The sequence below is a fragment of the Gambusia affinis genome, linkage group LG22, assembly GCF_019740435.1.
Source record: "Gambusia affinis linkage group LG22, SWU_Gaff_1.0, whole genome shotgun sequence".
Classification (NCBI taxonomy): Eukaryota; Metazoa; Chordata; class Actinopteri; order Cyprinodontiformes; family Poeciliidae; genus Gambusia; species Gambusia affinis.
In genome coordinates this window covers 8,435,124-8,452,404 of record NC_057889.1, presented here as the reverse complement: position 1 = coordinate 8,452,404, position 17,281 = coordinate 8,435,124, and the positions used below count along the sequence as shown (strand labels likewise).

General features: G+C 37.1%; 1 protein-coding gene across 1 annotated transcript; it reads left to right on the top strand.

Annotated features, from left to right (window-relative positions):
* Positions 1–965: 965 nt before the first annotated feature.
* On the top strand, positions 966–11,566 carry LOC122825791 (single-minded homolog 1-like). Its single transcript, XM_044107349.1, has 12 exons — positions 966–1,232; positions 1,871–2,277; positions 3,563–3,645; positions 3,826–3,915; positions 4,104–4,212; positions 4,461–4,546; positions 4,887–5,086; positions 5,235–5,341; positions 5,508–5,655; positions 8,921–9,077; positions 9,182–9,569; positions 9,899–11,566. Exons 2-12 carry the CDS (start codon positions 2,103–2,105, stop codon positions 10,639–10,641), a joined length of 2,286 nt encoding a protein of 761 aa, XP_043963284.1. The 5' UTR covers positions 966–1,232; positions 1,871–2,102; the 3' UTR covers positions 10,642–11,566.
* The last annotated feature ends 5,715 nt before the right edge of the window (positions 11,567–17,281 follow it).

Here is a 17,281-nt window from a genome sequence, read left to right as displayed (position 1 = left end):
TATCTTCGACTATAAGTAAAGTAAACGCATCATTTCCCTGTGACCATTGGTGTGTTTCACAGTGGCGCAGCCAAAAGGGGACGTCCACACTTAAGAGGTAGTTACACACATATGTTTTTATGCATGACATTAAGAGAGAGAATAACAAGACTTAGTCACATATATATTCAGTTATTTATTTGCTTTATTTGGATTACCTACAGGTGTCAAAGGGTTCTAGAAAAAGTATGTTCTGACTCGAACAAATCACTTTATTCCTAAAATCTACTGATAAAATAAACTTATGCAGGTCAGAAAAAGAATCTTAGTAATTAAGATTTTTATTGTAGTTTAGTTTTGACCAGCATCATATATGTAGGTCAAAAAATCAGAGAGAAATATTTTGAAAACCATAAACACTAAATGTTACAGAGACCAAATGGAACACGTTCTAATTAAAGCGCATAAAGGAATGAACTTACATACTGTTAGGTTGTTCAAAAAATTAGAATGAAGATCAAGATTTTTATTTAGTATTACAGTCATTGAGTATTTTTTTTATTTATTTAATAAAACATAAGTTTCAAAATTCAAGTGAATTACCTCTATCAAACTAATTGTGTGCCACATCAAAATTATTAGTGGTCCCCCATCTCACAAACCCTTGCATAATTTTCTAGAGGCACCCCTGCTCGTGTTTAGCCTCTCACCTGCCAGAAATCCCTCTGCTATAGCACGGATTTATCTATTTCATCTGGAACCATCATCTCCACGTTAATGACTAAAACACAACAAGATCACATTTAAGCTTCAACGGCGCACGGTTAAAGAAAAAAAAAAAAAAAAAGAGGCTGAGCATACCTTGCGAGATAAAACTTGACACTCACGGTACGTGTCCAATCGCATAGCGACTCCAAACTCTTCCGCCCAATCAGAGCAGAGTAGAGGAACATGGTGGGCGGGCGTTCGGGCGCTCAGAGAGCTGACGCAGAGATAGTTGAGGAGAGCTGGTTTGGTGGGCACCCAATGCCACTCGTTGCGCGTCTTGTAATTTGGAGAGGCGTATGCAACGCACGGCCAGTTCGCCTTTCCAGGTGGAAATCCAGGAGGAGCCGAGAGCAATTTTGAACCGGGACCACTGCTACTGAACCCGGTTCAGGACAGGTGAAATTCCCAGCAGGCTGCAGTTTAAGGGCCACGGGATCGATTGTTCTTCAAGTGCGGGGATCAGCGAACGCAAACTATCCGCTCTGGTAGGAATGAATGCGTTCGCTTCATTTTGAAACAGCTGTATATGTTTTATTACATTGCGATCAGCTTTTTGAAAGAAACGCACAACCGATCTGAGTGGACTGCACGCTGGTGTACGCGTTTGAGGATATGTGTCGGGTCAAGTGTCACTACCCTGACGCTACATCAACGATCTGTAGCATGTTGTGTTTCCTCTAAAAAACATGTTAGCAAATGTCACCTTTCGACAGATTATTTGTATGTTAAATTGAAAATAAAGGTTGGAGAAAGTCTTAAGACGAACGGGCCTGTGGCGCTTCTTTCATTGAAGCGAGAAATGCCAAATCTAAGATCATCAGACAGATTGATTTTACTATTTCCTAAATATTAAAAATAAGTAAATGATTTTTTTTTATTGCATGTAATTCTGCTCTTATATATTTATTTTGTCAAATAGTCAATTTTTATTCACTGTAGTTAGGGTGTATTATTATATTTTTCTTTTTAACAATGTGCAAGATTACAGCAGCTTGGAGCTTCTTGACATTCTACAAGTCAAAGCCTAAAATTAGGTATTCACTAAATGTCCAGCTGAGGAAAGTATATGTTTTCTCTTGGACAGCTATCCACAAAAATGTTTGTCTGGTTCTCTGTTTCGCAGGACATGGATAAAGGCCAGTGGCTGAAGCGAGGAGGCTGAACTCGGGATTTCCAGGGATGTTTACGCACGTTGGATTCACATGTTTACATCCGTTCTTCGCCTATATTTATATATATTTTAAAGTTAATCTGAATAAAACAAACAGACAATGAAAACGAAGCAAAGCCGATTGTTGCTGCTCTAAACCGCCGTTAGTTGAGACGCGTGAGGACATCCTACAGAGGCGCCGAAAATGAAGGAGAAATCCAAGACGGCCGCAAGGACTAGACGAGAAAAAGAGAACAGCGAATTTTATGAACTGGCTAAAATGCTCCCTCTTCCGTCGGCCATTACCTCCCAGCTCGACAAAGCCTCCATAATAAGGCTGACAACAAGCTACCTAAAGATGAGGATTGTTTTCCCGCAGGGTGAGGCATCTGAAGACAATTACGCACCGCTTTCTAAAGCAAAATTAACGTTTAATTGCACACATATACAGCTCTTACATGGCGAAACTATTCATGCGACCGTAAATCTAACGGAACTACTAAAAAAGGTACACAAAATAAGAAAAAATAATGCCATCAAAACAGACAAAAATAGCTAAATTGATATTTGATCAGCCAAATTTCAAATAAGTCAAAAGAGAGAACTCTTAAAAACTAATATCACTCTTTTAATTATGCAGTCATGGAATCAACTGATTTAAGAATAAAATGCAGGGTAATCTGTATTCTAATAAAAAAAATACATTTATCAAAGCAGTCTAAGGGGGGGAAAAAGTCGCAGGAGTTCTGAAGCGAAGCGATTCTGTCATTGATCTACAGGGAGTCTTTACAAATGCATTATAGTTTGTTTGTAATTCAGTGCTTTCAAATGAGGCGATCTGCCACCATCTTTTTACACGGGTCTCTGCAGGTTTCTTCTCATGTGTGACTGAGAATACCAATCAGCAATTAGGAAGGAGGCGCAGCGAGGCGTCTAGTCTCCTATAAGGCCGTGAAAGCAGGAGCTGAGTACGACCACCACCCCCTCCCCTCTCCATTGCCTGTCTTCTAGAAGACAAATGCAACAATTGATCTTCCATGAAATCTACAACAGGCTCTTTTTTGGAACTTTCTGATATTTTCATGTCGCAACACTGAACGCAAGAGAGGGAGGAAGAAATAAATGCTGTGTAGGAAAAAAACGAAGCCAAAATAAAAAGGAAAACTAGTCATATTTTATATAAATTGGGGGCATGATGCTCAACCTGTTCACACAGAGATTTAGTTTTATTTACAGCAGTGAAAATTTATCCAGAATTACGAGGCTCCACTTGATCTTTTTCTTTTTATGTAACTGAATTAATTATTTTCGCTACCGACTTTATGCGCTATGAATTTTCTAAAATGATCCATTTGGACACGGAGCAGAAATTTGGAGATGACAAATCGTAGTGGCGACTGTGTTAGATTTTATGCGTCTTTTCAGTCTTTGCACAAATAGAGAGAGATATATTTCTAATTACTAAGGGAAAAAAATAATTTTACTGTAAATTGGTAACTAAAACGGAAGCTTCTTCATTGCGCTCTGTGTGTGCTGTACTTTCCTAAAGATTTTTTTAAAATATTCAATATTTATATACTTGCAATAATAATAATAATAATAATAATAATAATAATAATAATAATAATAATAATAATAATAATGAAATGTGAAATACTTTTGAAGGTCTTGGTGAGGCGTGGGGACACACGAGTCGAACAAGATCTTTGGACAATCTCGGCCGGGAGCTCGGATCTCATTTATTGCAGGTAGGTTCTGACCGCGGTTGTATGGAGCCAAAGATCATGGGTTAAACTCAAACTAAAATGATAACTAACATCAGATTCTGGTGTTAAATTATTCGTTTTTTTATTTCTTTAGTTTACTAAATATATTTTTTAAAATTTACGCCTTTCTCTTTTTCGTGCTTGTGTAATTATTTATTGCAGACGTTAGATGGATTCATATTCGTGGTGGCTCCGGATGGGAAGATTATGTACATCTCAGAGACAGCGTCGGTCCATTTAGGACTGTCTCAGGTCATTTTTCTCACATTTTTTCTTTCAAATATTATTATTATTATTATTATTATTATTATTATTATTATTATTATTATTATTATTATTATTATTATTATTATTATTATTGTTATTGAATTTCCATAGTTTTTTGCAGTGGCTGTTCTCCTCGGTACTTCTCCGTTGATTACTTGAGTTGTTCTCAACAGGTAGAGTTGACCGGGAACAGTATTTATGAATATGTCCATCCTGCCGACCATGATGAAATGACTGCCGTGCTGACGCCACATCAGCCCTATCACTCACATTTCGTACAAGGTATACAGCCGCGTTTCATAATAAGAGCCCCTCACGCTGTTTGATAGACTTGAATTACAATATGATGAGTCTCAATAAACAACGTGTGTATTGGGCCTGCATTATTATTATTATTATTATTATTATTATTATTATTATTATTATTATTATTATTATTATTATTATTATTATTATTATTATTATTATTATACAAATTAGTACTTTAGGCGTTCTAAAATAATAAAAATTGTTTTCTCTTTTTTCTCTAGAATATGAAGTGGAACGTTCTTTCTTTTTGAGGATGAAATGTGTGCTGGCAAAAAGAAATGCAGGACTAACCAGTGGAGGATACAAGGTAGCACATTTTCATAATCATTATTACTAGCTGATAGAAGTAGGAACTAGTAAGACTTAATATTACTGGGTTAGAATGTTTGTGGAATATTAATTCAAATGAATAGCCTTCACACATGTTTTTCTTAGCCTTCTCAGTGTTTTATTGTGCCATTATGTAACCCAGAATTTTTACAAAATTAGTTATAGTTTAACAGTCATGCATTTAATATTTTTTCATAAGACAGTGCAATTTATGCAGAACACTTCTGACTTAAAATTCTGCCATTCACGCTGAGATACAGCTCTTGGAAAAAGAATTTCACCTCAAAATTGCTATTAATTTTTCTGCTACACAACAGGTCATCCACTGCAGTGGTTACCTGAAGATCCGTCAGTACAGTCTGGACATGTCACCTTTTGAGGGCTGCTACCAGAATGTGGGACTGGTGGCTGTGGGTCACTCGCTGCCGCCCAGCGCTGTGACGGAAATAAAACTGCACAGCAACATGTTTATGTTCAGGGCCAGTCTGGACATGAAGCTCATTTTTCTGGACTCAAGGTAGTGGGAGAACAAATTTTATGCAATTGTTTTAAAGTTCTGGACATAGATTTTTTTTTATCTTTATTGCAATATATGCATGTAGTAATTGTGCATCAGAGCAAATGTGACTTTTATTTTTATCCCTTTATGTCCACTTTGTATTCAGGGTAGCTGAGCTGACGGGTTATGAGCCCCAGGACCTTATAGAGAAAACATTATACCATCATGTCCACAGCTGCGATATTTTTCACCTCCGCTGCGCTCATCACCTCTGTGAGTTACACTTTTGTTTTTATCATACGTAGTTCAGGCTCTTCTCAGCTGTTAACTTGTGCTGACAGTCTCACCACCCACACAAGAACTCAGAGAATGCAAGCTGATAAATAGTTCATCTCCTCAGTGAGACTATTTTCATTTTTATTTCTAACATCTCTTTCAGTGCTGGTAAAAGGCCAAGTCACGACTAAGTATTACCGTTTCCTTGCCAAGCACGGTGGTTGGGTCTGGGTCCAGAGTTACGCCACCATTGTCCACAACAGCCGCTCTTCAAGGCCTCACTGTATCGTCAGTGTCAACTACGTTCTCACGTGAGTCTCATTTGGAGGGAGGTGATTTAATTAATTGTTTACAACATTTGTTCAATTTATTTCATAAAAATGGGATCCTGTTGTAGTAGGATGCTGTTGAAGAAATTACAGAAATAAAATGCAACACAAATCAGGATCTTAAGATGGACAGCAAAAAAAAAAAAAAAGGTTGGAATTTTAATTGAAAATATTTAGCAAGATCAAAGAAAAAATAATAATGTCACACACTCTTATAATCACTCCTCAGGCTATTTGTATCCTGAAGCAAGCGTTGTCCTTTTTCGTCTGTAGCCTTTATGCAAAAACCAAGCAAATGCTCCCACTGCAAGGTTGAGGCAGTTCTCTGTTATGAAAGCACAAAGCACACTCAGGCCCCTTCGAGACAGCAAGAACAAACATCAGGGTTCAACCCCATCAAAAACCCTCTACTGTCACAATCGATTGGGCAGTCTCAGGAAAGCAAAATCGATCAAACGGTAACCTGGAAATCAATAGCTATCTCATAGATGTAGCACATGTTGGATTTTACTTGTTAAGTTTGGCTGATCTGTGTGTGCTTGTGTGAGAGTGCATGCGATGTAAAGCCGTCTGAGTGTGTACATGCATGCATGCACATGGCTGAGGTTTAGGTAATGATATTCTCAGTGCAGTAAGGAGAAAACAAAGGAACTATATTAAAATGACAGGGAATTTCCTTGGAGATAATTAGTTATGACATGAAAGCGTCAGGACACTGCACCCTGCGAAAGATGCCAAAAAACAGATGTCTTTTCTTTTTTTTTTTTTTTAAAGAAACAAACAACTACTCAATCACCTATCTGAGACAGTATTGTAGCCCCACAAAAATCCATAAATAAATCATTCTTCCTAGTTGGCTGAAAGCTATTTTTCAGACACAAAGTGCCCTGCTTTTGACCACACAGTGGAATTTGGCTAACACAACTGAGTTTGAACAAAGGTCCGACATTATTGGCTCAGGCAACAGTCGGCCATGACTCAGATAGGATTCAGGACCGACCACTGCAACTGTACCTGCAAGAACAAATAGTGTTCATGTTGTGCACTGGCTGTCCAAACATAGCCTTTCCTCCAAGGTGTCATAAAGGAGAATTGGGTCATATTTAGAGTTGTATTAAAGCGGCTGGCTCCAGAGGGTCAGGGATGGGTCACAAGGTTTAAAATGCCAGGCAGCTGGTATTTCATACTGTTGATGCGATAAGTTAAGAATAGGCTCATGTTTGCTGAACACTTGACACAGGAAGCCTTTTCTCTCCCTCGACAGCAACACTTGGAGTGTGCAGCTGCAGGACAGTTACTTATAGAGTTCACAAGCTAAATGGATGGATACATGTGAAGAAAAGTCTTTAATAGGCAAAGACAATTTGTATTAGTTGCTTAAGTAAAGACAGCGTTTTGCAACAAAGGGTTCAAGTGTATCTTTAGTTACAATATCTTTAGCACCATTGTTGTAAAAGGTGAACTGCACAAATGAATAATTAGCTTTCCTTAGTTTGATGTCTTATGAATGTTATTGTACCATACAATGATTTTTGGATGCTATCTATAATATTTACTGTTGATTAGTCGTTGATAACAATACTGGCAACAACACAGACACCACAGTTGGTCAAAAAGTTAGCAGATGATATTGGAATCATTGCAAATGTTTTGACACCTCTCAAGTTGTGATGTATGTAAGTAGCTACAAGAGATTTAAAATTTTAGCTAGAGGAATGCTGAAATATATGCAAATTTTTAAACAGAAGTCTGTATGAAACACTTGCTGCTCAATAAATTTTAACTTTGTTTATATTTTAGACAATGTTTCAAAATAAATGTATTTATACTAAAAACTAAATGGATTTTGTATAAAGAGAATTTCTTTTGTATACAAATTTGTTTCATTCAAATCCTTCTTGCTGTTAACGTTTATTATAAAAATTTTATTTGATATTCTTTTCAAAGTACATGTACCAAACCTCTAAACAGGAAGTACAGTATAAAAGCTTTATGTACAGCATGGAAAATGAACTTACTTTTTGTTTTTAACTCTTTATTATGTTGTAATAGAGTTTTGACATTTTATTCACATGTAATTTCAAGCATAATTCCTAATCATTCATAACCCCTAAACTTTTATTTAAAAAAAATAAACAATTTCCATTTCTAACCCATTTACACTCTATGTAAAGAAAGCCAGCCTGAGGCAAAGCAATCTCTGTGGCTGTTTAGGACCCAATGTTGACTTATGAGCCAAAGAGTAGTTAAATCCACACTTTACTGGTTTAAAAAGCATCACTTTCACACTGGACTTGAATGGAATAGAGGCCACAGATTAAAGTCTGCTTAGAGGCTATTGTAGCAATTGCCTGCCATTCCATATACGTGTTTCTAAAGTGGTATATTTATTTTTGGAGAATCTCACAAGATTTTGTGGCAGGGCAGGGGACTAAACTAAACCTTAAGTCTGTGACTAACAGAGTCACAGACAAAAGCGATGTGCATAATTGTGCAAGTGAATGATTCTGTTGGAATGTTTGCTGTGCTCTGTTAGATGCAAATCATTACTTTACAAACAGAAGATAGATGCACCGCACAAGTTAATTAAATTTTGTTTGTTGAAATGTTCCAGAGTTATCAACATGCAAAATTAGTAATTAGCTAAATAAAGCCTGGAACCAAAGTTAAGTGAGAGTTCAAATCTCAATTTACTGTAAAAACCAAAAGCAATACAGTAGCAAAGTTTTTTATATATATATATATAAAATGTAAATTTTATTTGTCTAATTTTCATCTCATTAATCAAAATAAGCTGTTTTTTGTATGTTTAGTAATTATTTATCTGCTGATTGTTTTTCATATAACACCACTTTTGTGAAGTAAAAACTTGTATAAACCCATTTTAAGCAACAATGTACTAGTACTTGTCTTGAGTAGAGATGCTTTAACACAAGAAAGATGCTAACTTTGCAAATACATGTTTAAATTCTCTAGCTTTTCATACAAATTTTCTTTAGCCTGAGTAGATGCTGAACAGTCTAATATGTTGCATGTGAGTATTGCGATAATTACAGGTGGTTTGAAAAGGCAAATGGATGAAGAAATATAGTACATGGAACATTTTTCTTATCCAAGACTTGAAGGTTGCAAGTTTTATAACTTGCTTCTTAGTTATGTTATAGACACTGGAAGACCACAAAAATAAATCATTTCTAAACTATCATTTTCTGTTAATATCTAACATGTTTGCAATCTTTGTTTAAAGGGACACTGAGTATAAAGGAATGCAGCTTTCCTTGGATCAAATGAGCCCTACTAAACCGGCCTTCCCTTATGCTGACAGTCACAGCGAGGACAGAAAAACGTCCAAGTCCCGTCTGACCCAGTCAAAGGCAAAATCTAGAGTATCACCTTATCCACAGGTAAAATTTCGCCTTATGGAGCTAAAATCAAAGAAAGTTTTTGTTCTTGCTTGCCAAAAACCTGTTTGAGACATTATTCAAACTGTGATGTTGTGTCTTTCCAGCAATTTGCAGCTTTTAATCCAGAGCGTTCAGAATCTGACCAAGACAGCCAGTGGGGGGGGAGTCCCCTGACAGACTCAGCCTCGCCTCAGTTGCTGGATCCGAGTGAGGCTGCTGAGGCATCTTGCGCCTACAGACTGTATCCAGACTCTGGATCCCTGTGCTACGGTTTGGGTTTATCTGAAGACGATCTCGCCCACACTCAAGCTCACCCTCACACCACCACCTGCGACCGTGTCCGATGCCAAGGAGGCCGTTATTTCCTGGGAACACCTCAGTCGGGTCGAGAGATGTGGTGGGACACCACACGTTCTGTGCTGTCACTTCCAAAATTCTCTGTGGACAACAGTGAGGGCTATGAAATCACATCCTACCATGGCGCCATTCATGGTGAGGTGTTAGGGTTGAGACCACAACCATCTGTCTCTGAAAATAGCTCTGGCCTTGTTTCTCCTGGTAGCTTCCAAATGCTATTATGGGACATGCTAAGTTGTTTACGCTGTCTCTTGCCAGTGTGGCGATTGCTACCATCTGTTCAAAAATTGCCTGCAATTGAAAGCCAAGTTATTTCACATTTCACATCCTTAAACAGTGTAACAACTACCCCACTGTGCCTCTACCGAGACATCAAATCTTGATTCCATATGCACTGAAAGCAGGATTTTACACATTAGCTATTTGTTTATCCTTACTAAGACTGACTTTATTTCTCTGTGCAGGACGGGGCCACTGGGATGAAGACAGTGTTGTGAGTTCACCTGATGGAGGTGGGTCCACCAGCGATTCGGGTGAGCGTTATCATGGTGACCAGTTCCAATCAAGTCCTCGAGAACCAAGCAAGATGGAGACCCTAATCCGAGCCACACAGCAAATGATTAAAGAGGAAGAGAATCGCTTGCAGCAACAAAAGGTCCTGCTGGACGTTTCAGGTCTCACCAAAACTCACAGTCCATGCTTCGCCTCCTCAATACCCCATCATTCTCAGCTCACCATGCCCAGTGTGGTGTGTCGTGGTCCAGGGGCTCCCAGCATCGACGTCCCATCAGAGCGCCTTCATCACCGGGATAGCATCAAAGCACTCGGCTCCCACGACAATGACGAAAACACCACCAGCCCAGTGTCAGTGTCTCGTCTCAGCAGCCCCGGCTCTGACAGTGTCCCCAGGCCTGGCCTCCCTCTAACCAAAGACTACATGCCGACAGATTTGTCACCACACCCTGCACAAGCCCACAGTAGTCCGCTGCTCTATCCAGCCCAGGAGAGGCAGCAGATGGAAAGGCAGGCGGCTTATGCTTTGACCGGGTACTCCCTGGAGCACCTGTATGACCCAGAGAACTTGCGGAGTTATTCTAGCCTGGCATGTGGAGGAGTCCAGTATGACGTGGCATCTCATGTGAGGATGCAGGCAGAGCAGATGCAAGGACACAAGGCCACCTCAGTTATCATTACCAACGGCAGCTGACAGTTTCTGGTGCAGATTGATTACGTTGTCTAAATGAGGACGTTACAAGTGATGGCCACGTTTGCATGAGCATCAGTGACCAGATGTCTGGTGCAAGAGACAAAATGTTGACAAAAGGATGCAAGACACCTTGTTGTTGGACTGATGTCCTCTTGGTGGTCCATTGATCACTGCTTGTAAATGTCAGGCTCTTGCATTGCACCATTTTCCTTTCTTTGTTGTCAGAGGATGATATTCCAAAGCTCAAAGGAAATAATATTTATACACTGCGTGGCACTGGGAAAAAGTTTGCTCCACTACAGGAAGTTGCTGTTATTTTAACGGGGGTGAACTGCGCACTCTCCCACCAGAAGGCTGGTTAAACATCAAGCAAATGTTTCTGTCTCACTCCTCTCACGCATCATTGGACATCTGAGTTAATCTGTCCAGGACGTGATTTCCACAGACTGTAGGAAAATGTGTTGTTCCATTGCCCCTTTACCTGAAAATCTCCAAGTTTCTCAAACGCATTAAAGTGCAACAACGGAAAGATCTGCATTTCACTGTTGTAAGATGTCAATGTTTCCTTGTATTTATTAGTCGGTGGACTGTTTTTCTGCATGTTCCATTATTTTCAGTCGAAATAGAAATATTTTCTGGTGCAAATAAAACAGTTTCTGTGATTGGATCAGACCATCATTACCATAACAAATGAAAAAAAAATAAACTGCGTAGAAAACAAAAGGAAACATTTTCCTTTGACATGCTAATGAGCAAAATCTGCAGGTGAGCATGGCACAAAGTGAGAAGTTGGTTACATCCAAAATATGTGGAACAAATGAAGGTATTTTAATTTTTGTTCACTTAATTTTACCAAATTGCAAAGTAAGCATTAGATTACCAAACAATTCTTCAACAGCTAGTTTTCTCAATGCATGGTCGTCTAAAGGGATAAAATAATCAGTAGAGACGTTAATAAAAGTTTTAGTTTTTCATTAATTTTTTTTTTCATTTAAAATTTAACCACATAATGTATTCATTTTTATTAAAGAAAAAGTCTAAAAGTATTTATTAATTGGCTTAAAATGTGACCTAGATCTGAAAACTGCTGCAAACAAAATATCACTTATCTCAGCTGTTTTTGTTTCATTCACACACACATGCTACTGCCCAAGACCTCTGATATTTGATAGAAGTATTGATATATGTATAGTATTTAAGTTAAACTAGTTGTGTATTTTTTCTTGTTTGTTTCAACTTAATTTAATTTTTAACCTTTTTGTAAAACACTATAGTAAAGGAAGAATGAGAAAAAGAAATCTTTCATTGTTTGGTTTTTCTGTTAATTTTTTCTGCTCATCACCGCAAAGAAAAAAATTCTTGTCGCAAGTCACAAAAGCATGCATAATTCAGCACCTCAAATTTTATTGGGGTTTGAGTTGATAGACTCATGTTTAGGCTTGTTGTCCTGCTGGACGGTGAACCTCTACCTCAGGCTCAAGTCTTTTACAACTCTCTTTTAGTTGGTGTTTAGTGTTTTTCCTTCATTTTTCTCCATCCATCGTCCCATCAACTCTTTGCCATCCTAGCTTAGAAAAAGCATCCCCGCACAACGACGCCATTTCATTTCAATGTGGGAATTGTGCATTCTGCATGATGTTCAATGTTAATTTTACATCATGAATAGCATTTTGTTTCATGTGTTTGACAACAGATTGTTGTCAAACTGCAAACTTAAGTCATTAATGCATTCTTTTATTAAAGCTCACATTACCCAGCCAACAAACTTTCCAAAACCTATTTATACTAACATTAAACTACACTGGTGGAGTGTATTGTGAATTATTTAGGGCTGTAGTAGTGAAAGAGGCCGAATACATATAACCATCTTATCTTTCAGAATCATATGTTAAAACATTTTGGAAACGTGCATCCGTTTCCTTCTACTTAACAATTATGCAATAAATTGAGTTGGTCTATCAAATAAGATCCTAATAAAATATGCTGAAGTTTTTGGCTAAACCCTGAAATCTAAAGGTTAAAGATATATAAATCCTTTGCAAGGGACTTTATTGAGTACTTAGTACATAGCCAAATTTTGGTATTAGCCCAATGATGTTTACTATAATATCAAATAGAGGGAACATATGGAGAAAACTGAGTCACAGTTTGGATGCAGTGGTGACCAAATCTTTTGCCACATTGGACAAAATCATCAAACTGAATTTTCCTGAGTGTGTAGTTTCATTTAACCCCCCTCCTCCAAAATGCAACTCTTTTTTTTCTCTGCATTCTCACCAATAACTTAAACATTGCAATATTTTAAAGTCTTAATTTAGTAGGAAGTAGATATGTAAATCTTTTTATTTCCAAAATAATATGATTAATTTTGTACATAAATCATTTTATTATATATAAAGGATATTAAAAGAAAGGCATACAGTTTCTAAATGTTGATTGACCTTTGATACCTAGACCTAGAACAATAATGTTTACTCTGAGCAACAAGAGCAGAATTCGGGTAATATGTTCATTAATACTTGTTTTATTTAGCCAAGTTTAATAAATCAGTTAAATTCAGGTTTGGATGGACCAACGTGTGCTTTTGAAGAGAAGAAACTGGGTATTTGCTATTCTACATAGCATCAAATAAAAATAAAAAGATTAATAAAAGAAGAAAATTTTGTGCTATACATAACAGTTTTGAATTTTAGATAAAAATCAGTATCTTTGTAAAAACAAAAACATACAACAGGTAAAAAAAAGAAAAGAAAATCTTCATCTGCATCAATAACCTGTGCTGGCAGGCCAGATAGAGACAGTTAATGAATTGGGGTCCAAGGCCACACAAAATTGGTCCAGGGGCCACAGCTGGCCCCCAGAATGCATTCTGGACTTCTTTGATTTTGAGAGAAGTAATAATAAAATTGTTGTATTAGGCTGTGTATTTAAAAAGAAAACAAGAATACAATTTTGTTTATTAGAAATTAAAAACATTAGTAACTTGTTACAATTACAAACCACCACTTTAAGTTTTCAAAACACTCGCAGCAACACATTTCTTCAGTCAGATCTTTCACATTAACAGTAGGATAGTTTCCCTATAGTTTATTTTAATGTATGCAACAAACTCACATGTTGCTGGAGAGCTTGTCTGGCTGACTGTCAGAGGTTCTTGGGACCTGGACACAGTTTTGGCCTGGATTCAGACCTCCCATCAGTCACCATTGACATAACTTTGTGATGGTCTGCCAGATTTCCCCCTTCTGCTGTCGTTCTGGGAGGCAAAACTGCTCCAAAACTCAGCTGCTGACATCATCAAGGTTCATGAAGAGCGTGTGTGTGAATGATTGCGTATGTGAAAGTGTCTTTACTGTTAAGATTCTTAAAAAATCTGAGCGTTTTTCCCCCCACCCCAAATACTGAAGCTTTTGCCTGATGTGCCCTGAAGGCTTTCACATGTAGAACCAGTTACAAATTAGGCCAAACACTGGGCTTTTTGCCCAGACTTTACTCCCCACCATTCACCTCCCTAACTACTTCATGGCTCCTCACTCCAGATCTTCTTAGCCTCAGTCTAAAGAAAGGAACTGTTAATTAGTGAATGAGAAAGAGAGTCTGCTGCAGTAAAAAAAGAAGAAAAAAAAGAAGAAGAAGATTCACAGTTTTCTGTCCAATTCTTGTAATAAAAATGATCGAGATAAGCAAATATTACAAATATATGATTTTCAGTTAATTCGTTAAATAAAAATCTCAAAAATGTAACATGGATATATATGTATTCATCTCACTTGAATCAACACTTTATAAAACCACTTTTGAACTCATGCAGCTAATTTGAGCGAATTTCAAGCTATGCACATCCAGAGAGCAACATTTTTCTTTCTTGCAAGCTAGTTTAAGAGCTGTTATTTTGGATTTAGCACAAATTGTGAAGTGGATTTATGAGGTCTAGGTATTAACTAGGTTTTGGTCTAAACAAATGTATTGTTGTTTTAACTATAAGTTTGTGGTCAAAGTTCTGTTGGAAGGTGAATCCCTAAAGCCAGTCCATTTACTGGCTTCTATAAAACGTTTTCCCACAAAATAACTTTGTATTTTTCTCTATCTATGCTCCCGTTGACTCTGATGAGTTTTCCTGTCATTGTTGAAGAAAACAATCACCACAGCATGATGCTCTCATCATAATATGTCATAGTGGAGATCAAGGATTCAGGGTTTAATTTCACATATAATTAAACCAATAAATATAATATTGTATTTTATGACACCATTAAAAGCACATGTTGGCATTCCACATAAAATGAATGAGTAAACCAGTTTTATGTCTATCCATTAGCACTGACATGATAAAGATGCGATTAATATGAATATCTGTGGACATTATGCTAATTTCAGATTAAAGCTCCAAGGTTTCAAATCCCAGAAAAAGAGAAATGGTCCCTACTTCCATAAATAACCACAAAATTTGAGAAGGCAGGTGGCGAGACTCAGAAGGGCTGCTGAATGTCCACGTGATTGATTTCAGGTCCAGGAACGAGGCACAATTGCATATTCATACAACAATTAAAGTGTTTCTCCACCAGAGCCTCCATAACTCAGTCTGGCACTTAGTGAGGAGTCATGCTCATGAAGCGGCTTCGGAGCAGCGGACAGGAAAATGTTTCAACATGTTTTCTGCTCGTCTGCGTACTTTATGACCTTTTTCAGTGTGAACTGACATGTTAATTGTTTAAATCTTCTCCCCGTAAATCAGTGTGAAATTGGAGGTTGTTCAAATTTTGCTTTAAAAAAAAAAAAAAACGTTGTAAGGTGTTAACCCTTGGAATCACAGCACCAAAACAAACAGTTTAGGTCGAAAGGCGCCAGCAGTTGAGAGAGGGCATAAAAGCAGAAACCTGGGAAAAGTCATTCAAGCAAAACGTCTAGCGACACCTCCACAGCAAACCACTCGTCACCAGAGAACATTTAGATGTTCTGATCGGCTGGACTAGGATATTGAGGTCATCTGGTCGATTTGATTGGCTGACTCAGGAAACTGAGGTCAAGTTACAAATTGGAGAGGAAATAAGGTTTATTTTTGTCTTAATTAGGAATGCTGACTGGAAAGTACATAGAGAACAAACAAATTTTCCAGTAGTGAGATAGCTTATCTTGTTAGAGTAATCACTGTTGTTAAAAATGTGAGAGAGTATGCTGGACTCTGATGTGCACTGATAACAAAATGAAGAACATGTAAGAAACTAAAATATTACAAAAATATTATGTTTCAACATTATATTTATTGTTGAAACATGTACATTCCCTTCTATGCATATCTGAAATTTTGACGCAAGCTGTATGATCGTTTATGGAAACAAGAAAAAAAATATATTTGAGAGCTTTTTTTAAATGGAAAAAAATATAATGTTAGATTTAAAAAAAAAAAAAAAAAACACTTCAAGCTTAATTTACTGCACAGTTTTTATAATTAATGTCTGTTCCAAAGACTTTTATCTATGAAAAAAAATGCTTACAAATAACTGGATGAAACAAAATGTTTTTGTTATGAGTTTGAATAGATAGTAGAATGAGGAAGAGTTTATATATCATGGATTTAAATTCAAATTTAGACCTTTAAATATATTCATCTGGATCTCAATGAATTCAAACATCCCCAAACTCACTGGGGTAATTACAGACTTGTAAAACGTTTCAGTGTGGGTAAACGGTGTCATAGTTTTATCCAAAATGTTCAGAAAATCTTTTCTGTCTGTCTCTATACTTTTCTTTCTATATCACTTTTTCTGTCATTTTCAAACATTTTTATTTGCTCTTTATTTAGCCACAATTATATTGCAGGAGGGAATCCAGCATCACAGAAATGAATGTGGACACAATTCGATTCAAATATAAAAGTGCAAATAAAAGTGAGCACACATTTTTAAACCATTTGGGATGCATTAATTTAAAGCCATTTAAAAATGTTCAGACACCAGCTCCCTCAGATTTAAGACGCTCTCCAGCTGATTCTAGGCAGTCTAACATATGTAGCCACTGTAAAGAAGCACGCATGTATACATAATCCAGCACAGACATAAAAAGTGGAGCTATCAGTCTCATCGTTGCCTCAAAAGAGAAACAACACCTATTTCAAACCTAAAAGAGCAGTTTTAATTTACATTTCTTCAACAAAATGTGCGACTTTGAGTAAATGTGAGACCTTCACTAACAAGAAGACCAAATTATTCTGTGAGTCAACCACAAGCTCTAAATCTGGTGGTAACAGCAAGGTGGTAATAGGTCTATAATTTATTAACTTCCCTATTGAGTGCAGATTATGCATTCAAAACAAGTTTAAAATGACAGAATACACTTTCAACAGTATTGAAGGCAAGGCATTTATTTAGAAAACTACAGATGCATTTTAGAAATGTTTAGCTTTGAGAAGATACTGTACTGGAATGTAGTTGGTTTGATTGTAGCTTCATGCACCTATAAGCAAGGCACTTAACCCCTTCTTACAAGTTGTTCAGCGAACTGGTGTTCATTTCTGAGTGCCACTGGGTGAATGTGGCTAAAGTGAAAGAGTGCCCTAACCCTAACCCTAACCCTAACACTTCTAGCACAGAACAGTGCTATAGTAATATTTACTACTTGTAATATTTACAATAAATAAGCA

Excerpts from the sequence above, each read along its gene's own strand:
- LOC122825791 (XM_044107349.1), top strand. The coding sequence starts at position 2,103 with ATGAAGGAGAAATCCAAGACGGCCGCAAGGACTAGACGAGAAAAAGAG. Across the intron at positions 4,213-4,460 it reads TCACTCACATTTCGTACAAG|AATATGAAGTGGAACGTTCT; the intron begins GTATACAGCCGC and ends TTTTTTCTCTAG. Across the intron at positions 9,078-9,181 it reads GAGTATCACCTTATCCACAG|CAATTTGCAGCTTTTAATCC; the intron begins GTAAAATTTCGC and ends GTGTCTTTCCAG.